The sequence below is a fragment of the Chrysemys picta genome, chromosome 2, assembly GCF_011386835.1.
Source record: "Chrysemys picta bellii isolate R12L10 chromosome 2, ASM1138683v2, whole genome shotgun sequence".
Taxonomy (NCBI): domain Eukaryota; kingdom Metazoa; phylum Chordata; order Testudines; family Emydidae; genus Chrysemys; species Chrysemys picta.
The window spans coordinates 105,120,805-105,133,025 of NC_088792.1; the positions used below are offsets into that span (position 1 = coordinate 105,120,805).

Here is a 12,221-nt window from a genome sequence, read left to right on the forward strand (position 1 = left end):
AAATTACACAGAAGGACCTCGATTAGCTGTATGTAGCATGAGACAAAAGAGCCTTTATAAACTTCTGAATGCCATACAGAGAGGACCTCTGTTCCTTCAGTGCTGTACAGGAATCTCCTGTTAGATAAATAATGGCTCTCATGCTACCATAAAGGCTGTATCTGTGCTTCTGCTATTTAAACCCCAGTTTGGGGAGGTTTGTATAAATCTGACCAATTTATAAATTGCTCTGGATGGAAATTCAGTTAATCCTCTTTGATCAAGGAAACAAACGGTTTTTTTATTTTTATTTAATGAACTGCCCAAAGTTGTATCGCTTACTAGATAGGTGAGGAAAAGTGATACTGATATGCTGCACCATGTAGCAGGTATATGACTTTGGAACACTGGTACGTACAAGGAACTGCAGATCTGAACACCGCAGGAAGAGGGGTAAACCAATAAGCATCTTTCTTTTTTTCTTGCTAGAGTAAGGCATCAAATGGGAATCTCACATTTGGAAGCATTCTGAACTCTGTTACAGCTGGCAGGTAGAGGAAGCCTTGCAGAAGTTGAGAAGGATCAGCTAGGGCACAGCCAGTGAAAAGAGTCTGTATGATGATGATGAATAAAGTCCTAAGGTTTGGATTGAGGAAAATGGCACCATAGCATACAGAAAAGGACAAAATTAATACCTTTGATACCTAAAATATCACCTTTCCCCCCCTGAATTTTTGTCTCAATTTGATCAGAAACATGTTGGGAAAGTGCCTGTTGGTTGAGCAACTGGTTAAAGAACCACCAACACTTGGATGCCAACAGTATCTTCATCTCAAATATCAAGAGTTAAAAAAAGATGCTCTTGGAAATGCCTGAGAAATACAAGACAAAGCTCCTCCTTTGCCACTCATGAGACATGCTGGAGAATTTCACAGTTAGTAGATTTTTAGGACCAAAGAATGTAGGCTTAAAGGGTGGGGGGGACCATACCCTGGAAAACAGCAACTCTGGTCACCAACTGAATGAGCTTCCAGTGTAATGCTGTGGTTGAAAGGGCTAATGTGATCCATGGATGCATAAAGAAGGGAATATCAAGTAGGAATAAGGTGGTTAAGTACCTCAGTATATGGCACTGGTGACACCATGACTGGAAGAATAGTGTTCCATTTTTGGTGTTTTCACACTTCAGAAGAGATACCGAAATATTCAAAAGGTTCAAAAGAAAGAGCTACAATAATATGAGGACTGGAAAACATGACATAGTGAGAGACTTATAAAGGTCAATCTATTTATCAAAAAGAAGGTTAAGAAGTGACTATATCATGATCTATAAGTACCTACAACATGGAGAGAAGATATGTAATAGCAGAGGACTCTCAGTATAATAGACAAAGGAATAACAAGATCAAATCACTGGAAGTTGAAGCTTGATAAATCCAAAAGGAAAATAAGGCACACATATTTTACAGTAAGGATAGTTAACCACTGGAACAATTTACAAAGAGCTTTAGTGGAGTCACCATCATTTGAAGTGTTTAAAACATGATTGGATGTCTTTCTAAAATATATTTTTTAGTTCAACCACAAGTTATTTGGCCTGATGTGTAGATAAATCTCTAATAATTTTCATATGACTTTACATTGTGCCTCTTCATATAACCTTGTGGTGGGTCTACCCACGTGTGACCTCTGTTTTCATGGGACTTTGTATCAAAGCCTCATTTAGAAACTTTGCATTGCCCTTGGTATAATATTATAGCCCCTAAGGATAGAATAAGATAGAAGAAAAATTTCTTTTTGCTAGCAGTAGAACAAGAGCTCTCCCCTGCCCCCGCTCTTAATCAATTGCCCTGTTGAATGAATGAGGTGTGGATGAGCAAGGCATGGAAGGCAGCACCTCCAGACAGCCTCAACTGTTGGAGAGGGGCTGGGAGCCAGACCCAAGGACAATAAAACGTGTCAAGTGGGCTCATTAAAGACAAGCAGACATACCAACGGCCTCGGGGGTTAGAAGCAAGCACCTTCTTATGGAAACACCCTCTTTGCAGCATTGGGACAACACTCAAAAGAAAGCAGCACAAAGGACCAATGGACACAGACACAGAGTTTGAATCTGGTATAGATTTGCATAAAAGGAAAGCTGCTATAAAAGTGAGGTGTCTTGCAGAGGACCCCGGGTCTCGTCTTGTCAACATGGGAGCATCGATCCGGATCGGCAGAAGCCCGGCTCCACCCCCTCCCCCATCTAACTCACCTGGCCAGTGAAGTTAAGGGGAGCAACTAATTGGTAACAACAAGACGGAGTGTGTTTGTGTATGTGTGTGAGTGTAAGTGTAATATATTATATGCATATGATACAGTGTTAATAAATACATGTATTACTAATAAATGTGGCGTTTTGTCTTATTCCCCCTAAAAAGATCCTGTGCAGTACTTTAAGTACAACAGATGTTGCAATTACTAAGTGAAATTCTATTGCCTGTCTTATACAGGAGGTCAGACTAGATAATCATAATGGTCCCTTCTGGACATAAAATCTATCAGACATAGCTAGGCTTGTAAGGATTAGATTTTTATGGGTAAATGTCAGTAAACGTCAATTGCACTGTATACACACAAATGCATGAAAAAGTACTTCCATTGATGATTAACAGATAGGCAAAGTAAGAAAAATGCTGCTTGAGAATGTATTAGAGTTTGACTTAAGGATATCTACTTTGTATATTTTGACATGTGACGTTAACAATTTATGTTTCAATGATTATAAAGCTTTAATTTTTTTGATCTGAATGTCCACTGTCATTAAATAGTTATGAGCCCCCCAGAATTTTCTTCGACTGTGAAAATTTAAATAGATAAAAATGGAAAAAAAGGCTTAAAAATCTACATTGATATTATCTGTTGAAATTATAAAAAAAATAAAAATCAAAATTCTGCTTAGACTAAACGGACATTTAAAGAATTATTTGCTTCTGCCATAGCTCCTTATGCCACTGCATTGACTCTCTTCCTCATTGCCTATAGGACAACGGATTTTTGTTTCTAAATATACAAATAGTCCAGTGTGTTATTCTGCACTGACATTACATGCACTGACGGTAGTCTTTCCAGCATGTTTTTCTCAATAAGGAAGGAAGAAAAAATATAATACTGAAAAAAACAAATTAGACAGCTACAGACATGCTGAATAACATGAACTATGGGAAATCCTGCACTGCATCTAATAAAAAATTAGGGGTGGGCCTAAGAAGCAAAGTTGAGATCTGGAAGTACATTTTTCCCAAGTTCAGGGGTATTTGAATTGGGTCTTCTCTTTAAATAATAATTTTAAAATCTTACATTTACACACCACCTTTTTTCTGAGTATCTCAATGTACTTTACAAGGAAAAGTAAACATGATTACCCCTATTTTATAGATGGGGAAACTGATGCAGTTCAAACTTGACAGTGGTCCTTGCACAACAATGAACGATGCAGCAATTTAAAGTGTGGTTCTATTCTGAAAAGTGACTATGTAAAAATGGTACTTTCTTACTTAATAGTTCTGCTTTTCATTCATTAACCCTGCAGAGCCACAGAAAAGTATTGGGGGAGGGAGAAAGAGAGTGAGTTAGGGTGAAATTCCTCCTTTGGCACATTCAACAGAATTTTTACTAAGTTCTAATCAGTGATGCCTCTGCAAAACCCTTTACAGCAACACTGAAGGCCTATTTTTGCCAGCAGAACCTGGATTGTTAGGGATGGTGCGTAAGAAGGAGCGGACAGAATTTGACTTTCTGAGCTATTTGCATATTGGCAGTCACTAAAATGAGAGTACATTTGATGTGAGTCAGTGAAAGCCAATACACTTGGAGTCCCACAAAGCCATTTCTAAAGAATCCCTTTTTGGAGCAGAACCATTTTTAAAGGAAACTGCATTTATTCAGCCTAATAGCAGCAAATTTCACAAGTTCAGAAGCACTATGAAATGTGTATTGATTTCTTTTTTGTCTTTAGCTTTAGCATTTGACATTGCTGAACCCGCTATATGTGATCTCATGGGGACACTGTCATTGTGCAAATCTGCTGCAAGAGAATGCTTCCAACTGGCTTAAAAATGGTTCAAGAGTTGTGATACCGTAATAATACCTAGCTCTTACATATAGTGCTTTTCATTGGTAGATGTCAAATAACTTTACCATAGAGGTCAGTGTCATTATACCCGCTTTACAGAGGGAAACTGAGGAACAGATAGAAAGGCCATTGGCAGAGCTAGGTACAGAACCCAGGTATCTTGAGTACAGGGCCAGTGCTCTATCTCCTAAGCCACACCGCAATTTAAACAGAATATTACAAATTAAAATGTTTCCATTGTTGGCTAAAGCCTTATTAGTTCAGGTTGGGCTGTCTCACTGCCAGTGTCACAAATGATCTATAGCTGCAGAAAGTAGGCTGCATCTGGCCCTAAGGAACAACTGCCACAAACAAAAAATAAGTTCCAGTTTACTCAGTGACAAGTTTTTCTTACCTTGGTGAACTTTTAAGTAGTTGAGCACTGCTAGATGGGTTCCTCCATAAACACTTTGGGGCTGGCCTTGATCTCAGTTCATTGGCGAAACTCTAGAGTAACTTCACTAATATTAGATTTACTCTGCTTTAGTAAAACCACAATCAGGCCCCTCATGTACCAGTCACCACACACTCAGAAATTAGAAATAAAAAACAACTACAGCATGAGATCGTTTAAGTTGACCTACCTGCCAATGTCAAGTGTTACTTCAGAACATCCCTGCCCAGCGATATCAAAGGAGGGCAGAGAGGACCAGACCGAAGGAGGATGGACTGTGATAGGCTGGGAGAGATAGGAGCTGGTGAAGGAAGCAGGGGCAGAAGCCTGGGGCAGCTGAGGAGAGGACAGAAACAGATGCCAAGGTGTATAGGAGCAGAAGGGTGGGGGCAGAGGCAGGAGCCTAGGTGGAGGTAGAAGAATGGGGAGATGAGGGCAGACTGGGGGTATATAACCACCGGATGCACTCCTTTCCAGAACCTGAAAGTGAACCCAGGATTCCTGTCTCCAGATACTTCTACTGTCAGCAAACAGCTATGAAACCCATAGGCAAGGTGTAGGTGTGATTCTCTACCAGCAAAACCATATGGGATTGATTTATCTACTCCTCCCTATGCCCAGAATGGGATCAGGAGCACAGATATTTCACGCCAGCCAAAAAATATCCCGCTAGTTTTCCAAAACATTTGAATTAGGTACGGGGGGGTTAGGAGTGGAGTACAGACCTGGATCAGAAGTCCTGCAGAGTTGTGGGGATGTGTCTGGAGCTGGGTGAAGATTCACGTCCAATTTTAAGAGTTTACCCCTGGGATTTTCAAAGGACGCCTAAGGGAGTTAGGTATCCAAATAAGTGTCCCAATGACATACAATGGATTTTGGATGCCTGACACATCAGTTATGTTTATTACAGTAGTGCCTATGGCCCAACAAGAAAGAGGCCTCATTTTGCTAGGCACTGTATAAACACAGAGCAAGAGACAGTCCCTGTTCTCAAGAGTTTACAGTCTAAAATAGACAAGACAGACACAGGCTTGGGGAAAGGGTAGAACACACAAGCAAAATGAACAAGTATGCCAAGGTGAAACCTAAACATGGCCCTTTTAAAAAGCATTTAGTAGACGAAGACAAGGTAAATAAACTGTAATTCATTTGCAGAAGCTGACCTCGGGAGTATATTTACCTTGGATTGGATTCCTCTGAAACAATTTAAGAGTTAACTGAGTAAAGGGCAAAGCCACTGCATCTGAACCATAAACAGGAATCTTGCACCCTGTAGCAGAATTGCTTTATTACTGTAGATATTATTATAGCGTGTGTTGTTGTTATTGTTTGCCATTACTTAAATATTAACTAGGCAACTCAGAAAGTCCTGAATACCTTACAAAAAGTATAGGACACAATGCTACTGCTCAAATAGTTTCAGCTGTTGTTACACAGGAATATAGGAACTACCGTACTGGATTAGAGCAGTGGTTCATGTAATCTGTTATTCTGTTTCTGATGGTGACTAATACCAGAAACTTCAGAGGGTTTAGGCCCTAAAACATGAGGCGTTATATCCCTAATTCCCCCCCACCATTGCCTACCTAATGCAACTATGGATGTTCTCAGTGTCTATACCAGGGGTCAGCAACCTCTAGCACGTTGCTCGCCAGGGTAAGCACCCTGGCAGGCCGGACCAGTTTGTTTACCTGCCACCTCTGCAGGTTCGGCCAATCGCGGCTCCCACTGGCCACGGTTCGCCACTCCAGGCCAATGGGGGCTGCGGGAAGTGGCGCGGGCCGAGAGATGTGCTGGCCGCGGCTTCCTGCCGCCCCCATTGGCCCGGAGCGGCGAACTGTGGCCAGTGGTAGCCGCGATCGGCCGAACCTGCAGACACGGCAGGTAAACAAACTGGTCCGGCCCGCTTATCCTGGCGAGCCGCGTGCTAGAGGTTGCCAACCCCTGGTCTATACATTTAACCATTCCTTCTTTAAATCCTATGCTCTCGACCTTAATAGGCCTTAAAGCAGATGATGCATGACAAAACTGAAGTCTAATTAACATCTAAGAGTAAACTGTTGACAGAATGTTCAACAATGGAAGTTGGTCCAATTTACCTCACTGCCTTGTCTCTCAAAAACAATGGATTAGCACTTTGGGACCTAATTTCTTACTGTATAATTCCTTTGCTTGTTTTCTATCATGTCTCCTCTCAATGAGATGTCAGGTCAATGATACACCCATTCAACACAAGACAAAAAGACTACTGACAAGACATTTCAACATTAGGAAAAGTCTCATAAGTCTCATAGCCTTCATAATAAAAAATCTATGTGAACACAGTGGATTCCACTTATTAGCAACCTCTCGGTTCCTGTGTATTCATTATCTGGAAGTTACCAATAAGTGGAAGGCAGGTTTGCAGGGTAGCAGCCAGGGAAGGAAATGCTAGCACATGCTGAGCCCGCCTCCCAGTGCCAGGGCAGGGAGCTCTTGGAGACTGCAGGGAGAAGTACAGTGCAACCCCAGCACTTCCTTCTCTGGCTGCAGACCTGCAAACTTGCATGGGGCTAAGGCCTTCTAAAAAAAATTGTTAATAAGCAGCTTGCCTTTTGCCAGTATCTGAATCCTGTTAACACTGAACTCAATGGGACGGGATTGTTTCCCGGCAAAATGTTGCTATCAACCTAAATTGTTGATACTGGGATTACTATTAACCGGCACCCACTTTATATAGTTGGAACTAACATTGGACTTTTATAGTCAATGGCAAAAGAGATCATTAAGATATAAAGGGCCAAATTTTATTCTCAGAAAAGGGTACACAACACTTTGGTTATATATGGAAATTCATGCATGAAATTTAGAGCAGAATTTGACCCACAGTGCAAAGGGGCCTCGATCTTGTCTGTGTGTGTGTACCAAAATCATTGTGTGCATGATATTTATGTATTATCACTTATGCACACAACTGACTATTTACCTATGCAAATCACATTTTAATCTGTGCCTGATTTGTGCATGCTAACAGGCGTGTGTGTATGCAAATTCTATCATTTTTATGCACAACTGCAAATACAGTGTCTATAAAGTTTAATGTCATATAGAAGACAATGTTTTAGGCCTAGAATCTACTTTTACCCTAGTTTTCATACCTGGATGTGGATGTGTACCTTTGAAATGTATTTTCAGCTATAGGGGTGTGGTTAAACTCCTTCAGATACATTCCAATAAACACAACTGGGGGCAGAATGTGGGGGGAAAGGACCTTCAGTAGTCAGTCATTTTGGCACCTTTCCATACACAGCATTTTCACATTTTGTTTTTTTCACAGCAGTTTTTAATTTTTCCTTGTGTTCATTAAAATCCATTTGCACTGGGGAAAATATGACATTTACAGCTGCGAAAAAAAGTGGGTCCAGCTAACTTTATTTTTTCACTTTTACCAAACAGCAAAAGACAGCGCACAATAAGCCTCAGAGCAGTGAAGATCTGCACTGTGAATAAAGTGCAAATCAAAAGGTCCAAGAGGAAACCTTTGGGTAATCAAAGATTTGAATAATGGAAGGTGCCAAATCTGCAGATTTATGAGTGCACAGCCAACAAGTCCTATCATGCAGGAAACTGTCCAGTTTACCCAATGCCACCAGACTTACGAATAGGAAGACTGAGGAACAGAGAAGGAATTGAGGTGGTGGAGATCTGAGCTGACCTAAGCGCTTCAATTTAAAAGCTGCTGTGCATTAAATTTTGTGTGTATGTGGGGGACTAAGTTGGCTAATGGTCTCAAGTGCATAAAGGTTTCAGTCACTAAATCTCTCTACTCTCTGGGCTCCCTATCTTGACGAAACAGCACTGGACAAGCCACGTCCATTTATGAAAGCCCTGTTATCTGACACCAGATTCGGAACATAAGTGTGGGGTTCCGGATAACTGAACTTCTGATAATGGTGGATGCATTGTATGAAGAAACACACTTAGTCAAATATGCTATCTTGTTGGTGTAACTCCCACTGTTCAGAGAACACTAGAGGTTTGATAAAGAGAAGCAAAACCAAGTGGTTTGGATGATGGCAATCATATGCCATCATCCAAACCACCTGACCTACAAACTGTTGTATGCAAAATTAGGCTGGAAATCTCATGATGACAGATTATCTCATGAGATTTTTATTGGTTCCTCTTAATAGTGCGGTACTTCCATTTCCGGACCCCGCGGACATCAGGAAATGTAAAAAAATAAATCAACCAAAATGTTTCAAATCTCAATAAAAGGTTTAGACTGAAGTAGGATAAAGGTTTTGATCAGGCCTTATTTTCTATGAACCCATTTTGATCATCCTGAATAACAAGTTATGTAATAAGGATGCAGAGTTCAATGTATGTTCAGCTTGATTTTCACAGGAGTTGAGCACCTGGGGCTAGTGGTAGATGTTTGTGATAACCACCTCTGAAGATCACCGCTTAATCCTTATTTCTTTTCTTGAAGGAACATACTTAAACCTAACCAGACCCAACATATTTTGAGCTTTCAAGAAGAAGCATTTGTTTGATTTTTAGTTTTTGCCAGATTCTCTGAACCCCATGTTCCTTACATGACCCAAAAACAGAAACACCAAAACACACAGGTTATGCGTGCATTATTCCCAACTTAGCCAAAGCTTCAGGAGATGCTGGAAATCTTACAAGAAATATTATTTCTACCCTGACTTCCAAACCGGATGGTTTTCTATAAGCATCAGATAAACAGCTACATCTTTTCCATGCTTATCTGAATGAAACCAAACTTCTTACACTTTTGTGGTCCACCCAACTTATACAAAGGAACCGTAAAAGGATGCAGAAAGACAAGGTGGATGGACCAGCTTCTGTTGGCGAGAGAGAGACAAGCTTTTGAGCTACACAGAGCTCTTCTTCGGGTCCAGCTGGTTACGTGTAAGGAAGGCTCTAGGAGACTAATCTCAAAGAAACCTGGTTCCTTGACCAGTAAGCGGATGAAGAACAATGCTGCTTGTTTACACTAAAAGCTATTACATTTTCTCCAGTTTGTATCTTGTTTACATGGACAACTGACTGCAATGGGTGCATAAATGTAACCAAGAGTATCATCTGATTCTATGTGATTATATCACATCACTTTTTCTCTATGAAATATACAGAAATTAACTTGTGTAGGTTAAGTCAAAGTCACAGCACCATGTGTCTGCTCCGCTCCTTTATGTACATTGGTAGGAAATCGGCCCAACAACCCCAAAAATCTTTTGTTAGTTTAACTAATCTCTTTACATTCTTATGCATGTGTAAGAAAAAACACTCTGAAAGACTAAAGTCATACAAAATATAATGGTAATGACATGGGAAGTTCTGTTTGGTCTCAGACAAAACACTACATTAAGTTGGAGTGCAGGCTGACAGTACATATCAGTAAGTTAAGGGTAACAAAAAATTACAGGTGTTGTAACTTGGGAAAATTCAGATGTTAGGCTGAACTTAAAAGAAATCCAAATGTAGAAAAATACAGAAACACACAGGTAAGGCCCCAAAACAACCTTAAATAAGAGACCTTATGACAGTGGAGGCCTGGCACAGCTCTTCCCTGCTGTGCCCCTGAAATTACTCCTATGCCAGAGAAGATGGGGGCACCTCTTACAGGAGCTGCTTACAGCAGGTTTACATTATCAAAGATTTATGGCCAACCAAGTGGATTCTCTTCTGGTCATTTATAACAAGATCACACTAGACTGACCCTTTCCCTTTCCCTATGCAATCATCTATTGGAAACAACCATGCAATATGAAAGATTGTTTATTTAACATCTATATTATACTGCAACAACAAACTCATAATAATATCCTTGAATTGGCAAGGATGCGATCTGACTTGAGCAAACCCATCCTTTGCAGCAAAGAGTCCTGTGGCACCTTATAGACTAACAGACGTATTGGAGCATGAGCTTTTGTGGGTGAATACCCACTTCGTTGGATGCATCCGACGAAGTGGGTATTCACCCACGAAAGCTCATGCTCCAATACGTCTGTTAGTTTATAAGGTGCCACAGGATTCTTTGCTGCTTTTACAGATCCAGACTAACACGGCTACCCCTCTAATACTTGACACCATCCTTTGCGTCACTTGACAGAGGAATGACAATTATGGTGCTCTCCTCATATGCCGCCAGTGCCTAAATAAATTGTAACAATCGTATCCAAAAATCTGATAATGCTATTTTGATAGATTAGTAGATTCTCTATTATTGTGCAGGCACAATGATGATTGTGCATTATCAATTGCTTGCTCTGGCACCGCACAGAGGTACTTAACGAGGGTGAACTTTACCTCTCTCTCTGCAGATGATCTGCACAAGGCCATATGAGGCGCATTGGGCCTTTGGGAGTCTTCTAAAGGAAAAGCGGAAGTATGGTTCTTACCATGCCCAGTTCTGTACATCTCAGGTGGGCTAGTGATCTGTTGGCCAGATGGACTCATTTGGCGGTAATGTGGGGGACATTTCACTGGAAGAGAAAGAAAAGCAAACAACCCTTTTCTATAAATCTGAGATGCTAAAAGTAACACATTTGTTAAAAGTAAATGATGAAGATGTTTCCTCACCATATGGTGTCTCTGGTGACACTGGAAAAGCTGGGGTTGGTGGAACAGCTTCATTCCCATTTTTGGTAGGTGAGAAGATTCCCCCGTCTACTTCATCTAGGTCTTCCTGGTAACGTGCCACATCCATCTAGAAGACGCAAAAAGCAGCAAAATGAGTGTGTGGTAAACTTCATCAAGTCTCTGCAGTACAGTGGGCCATTTTTCATCAGATTATACAAGCTTTCATATTATCTGATCCACTTTTCCAATGGAGAGATCTCAGGACACTGACACACACACACACACGATGTGCCAGTCTATGTTAAAGCCTTTTTCTGATGAATATGACTGTTCTGTTCTTCTTACATCCAGTGACTGTCAGGGATGGCACATCATGCACAAAACTTTATAATATGCTCAACTTCTGCTTATCAGTGTGGGAATTTGTAACCCAACTGTGCTCCTGAATTTGGGATTCTACGCTGGCCAATCATTCACCCCATCTTGAATAATTCTTTCTTATTTACCTCTTTGGTCTCCCCTACAGCAATTAGTGATCCTGGATTTACAGCTTGGTCTATAGCAGTAGATTTCATCCAGCCACACCTGGTATATGGTGGCTGCCCTGGAACATCATTGTCATATTGTCCAAGACTTAACTTCCTTATTCTTCCCCCTGACTCATCTCCTGGTGAACCTGCTGAAGCAAATAAATAAATAATACAACAATAAATAAATACACAAGATCTTAGTTTCATTAGGCCTGCTACATGGTGCCAGTCAAGTAATTTACCACAATATCTTTAACAATAGTGATTGACAGTCTTCAGTCACCCGTGAGGTTTCCCAGTTACTTGCCTATAACCACAGAGGAAGATGCTTGGTTAGATTCAGCCTGGCTGGCACAGGTTGCTACATATTGTAGTTTCAAGGTGCTCTGAATTCTAGAAGGCTGGGCAGCAGGGCCGCCCAGAGGATTCAGGGAGCCCCGCCGCCGAAGACCCAGCGCTTCAGCGGCGGGTCCCGGGGCGGAAGGACCGCCCGCCGCGGGTCTTCAGGGTACTTCGGTGGCAGGTCCGGAGCAGAAGGACCCCCCGCCGCCGAACTGCCGCCGAAGACCTGGAG

At 41.2% G+C, this 12,221-nt stretch overlaps 1 protein-coding gene across 21 annotated transcripts in view; it reads right to left on the reverse strand.

Moving 5' to 3' along the window:
* The window catches only part of TNS3 (tensin 3), a 426,838-nt gene that overhangs the window by 65,691 nt on the left and 348,926 nt on the right, over window positions 1–12,221 (reverse strand). For 15 of the 21 annotated variants that reach the window (XM_042842646.2, XM_024099919.3, XM_065583894.1 and 12 more), the window contains 3 exons: window positions 11,624–11,796; window positions 11,118–11,244; window positions 10,937–11,020 (listed from right to left, as the gene is read on the reverse strand). The exons of 1 other annotated variant lie outside the window; for it this stretch is intronic. In XM_042842646.2, the coding sequence (XP_042698580.2) occupies window positions 10,937–11,020; window positions 11,118–11,244; window positions 11,624–11,796 (384 nt within the window). The remainder of the gene's footprint in view (window positions 1–10,936; window positions 11,021–11,117; window positions 11,245–11,623; window positions 11,797–12,221) is intronic. 5 more of the 21 variants (XM_065583895.1, XM_065583896.1, XM_024099920.3 and 2 more) reach the window with 1 other exon arrangement.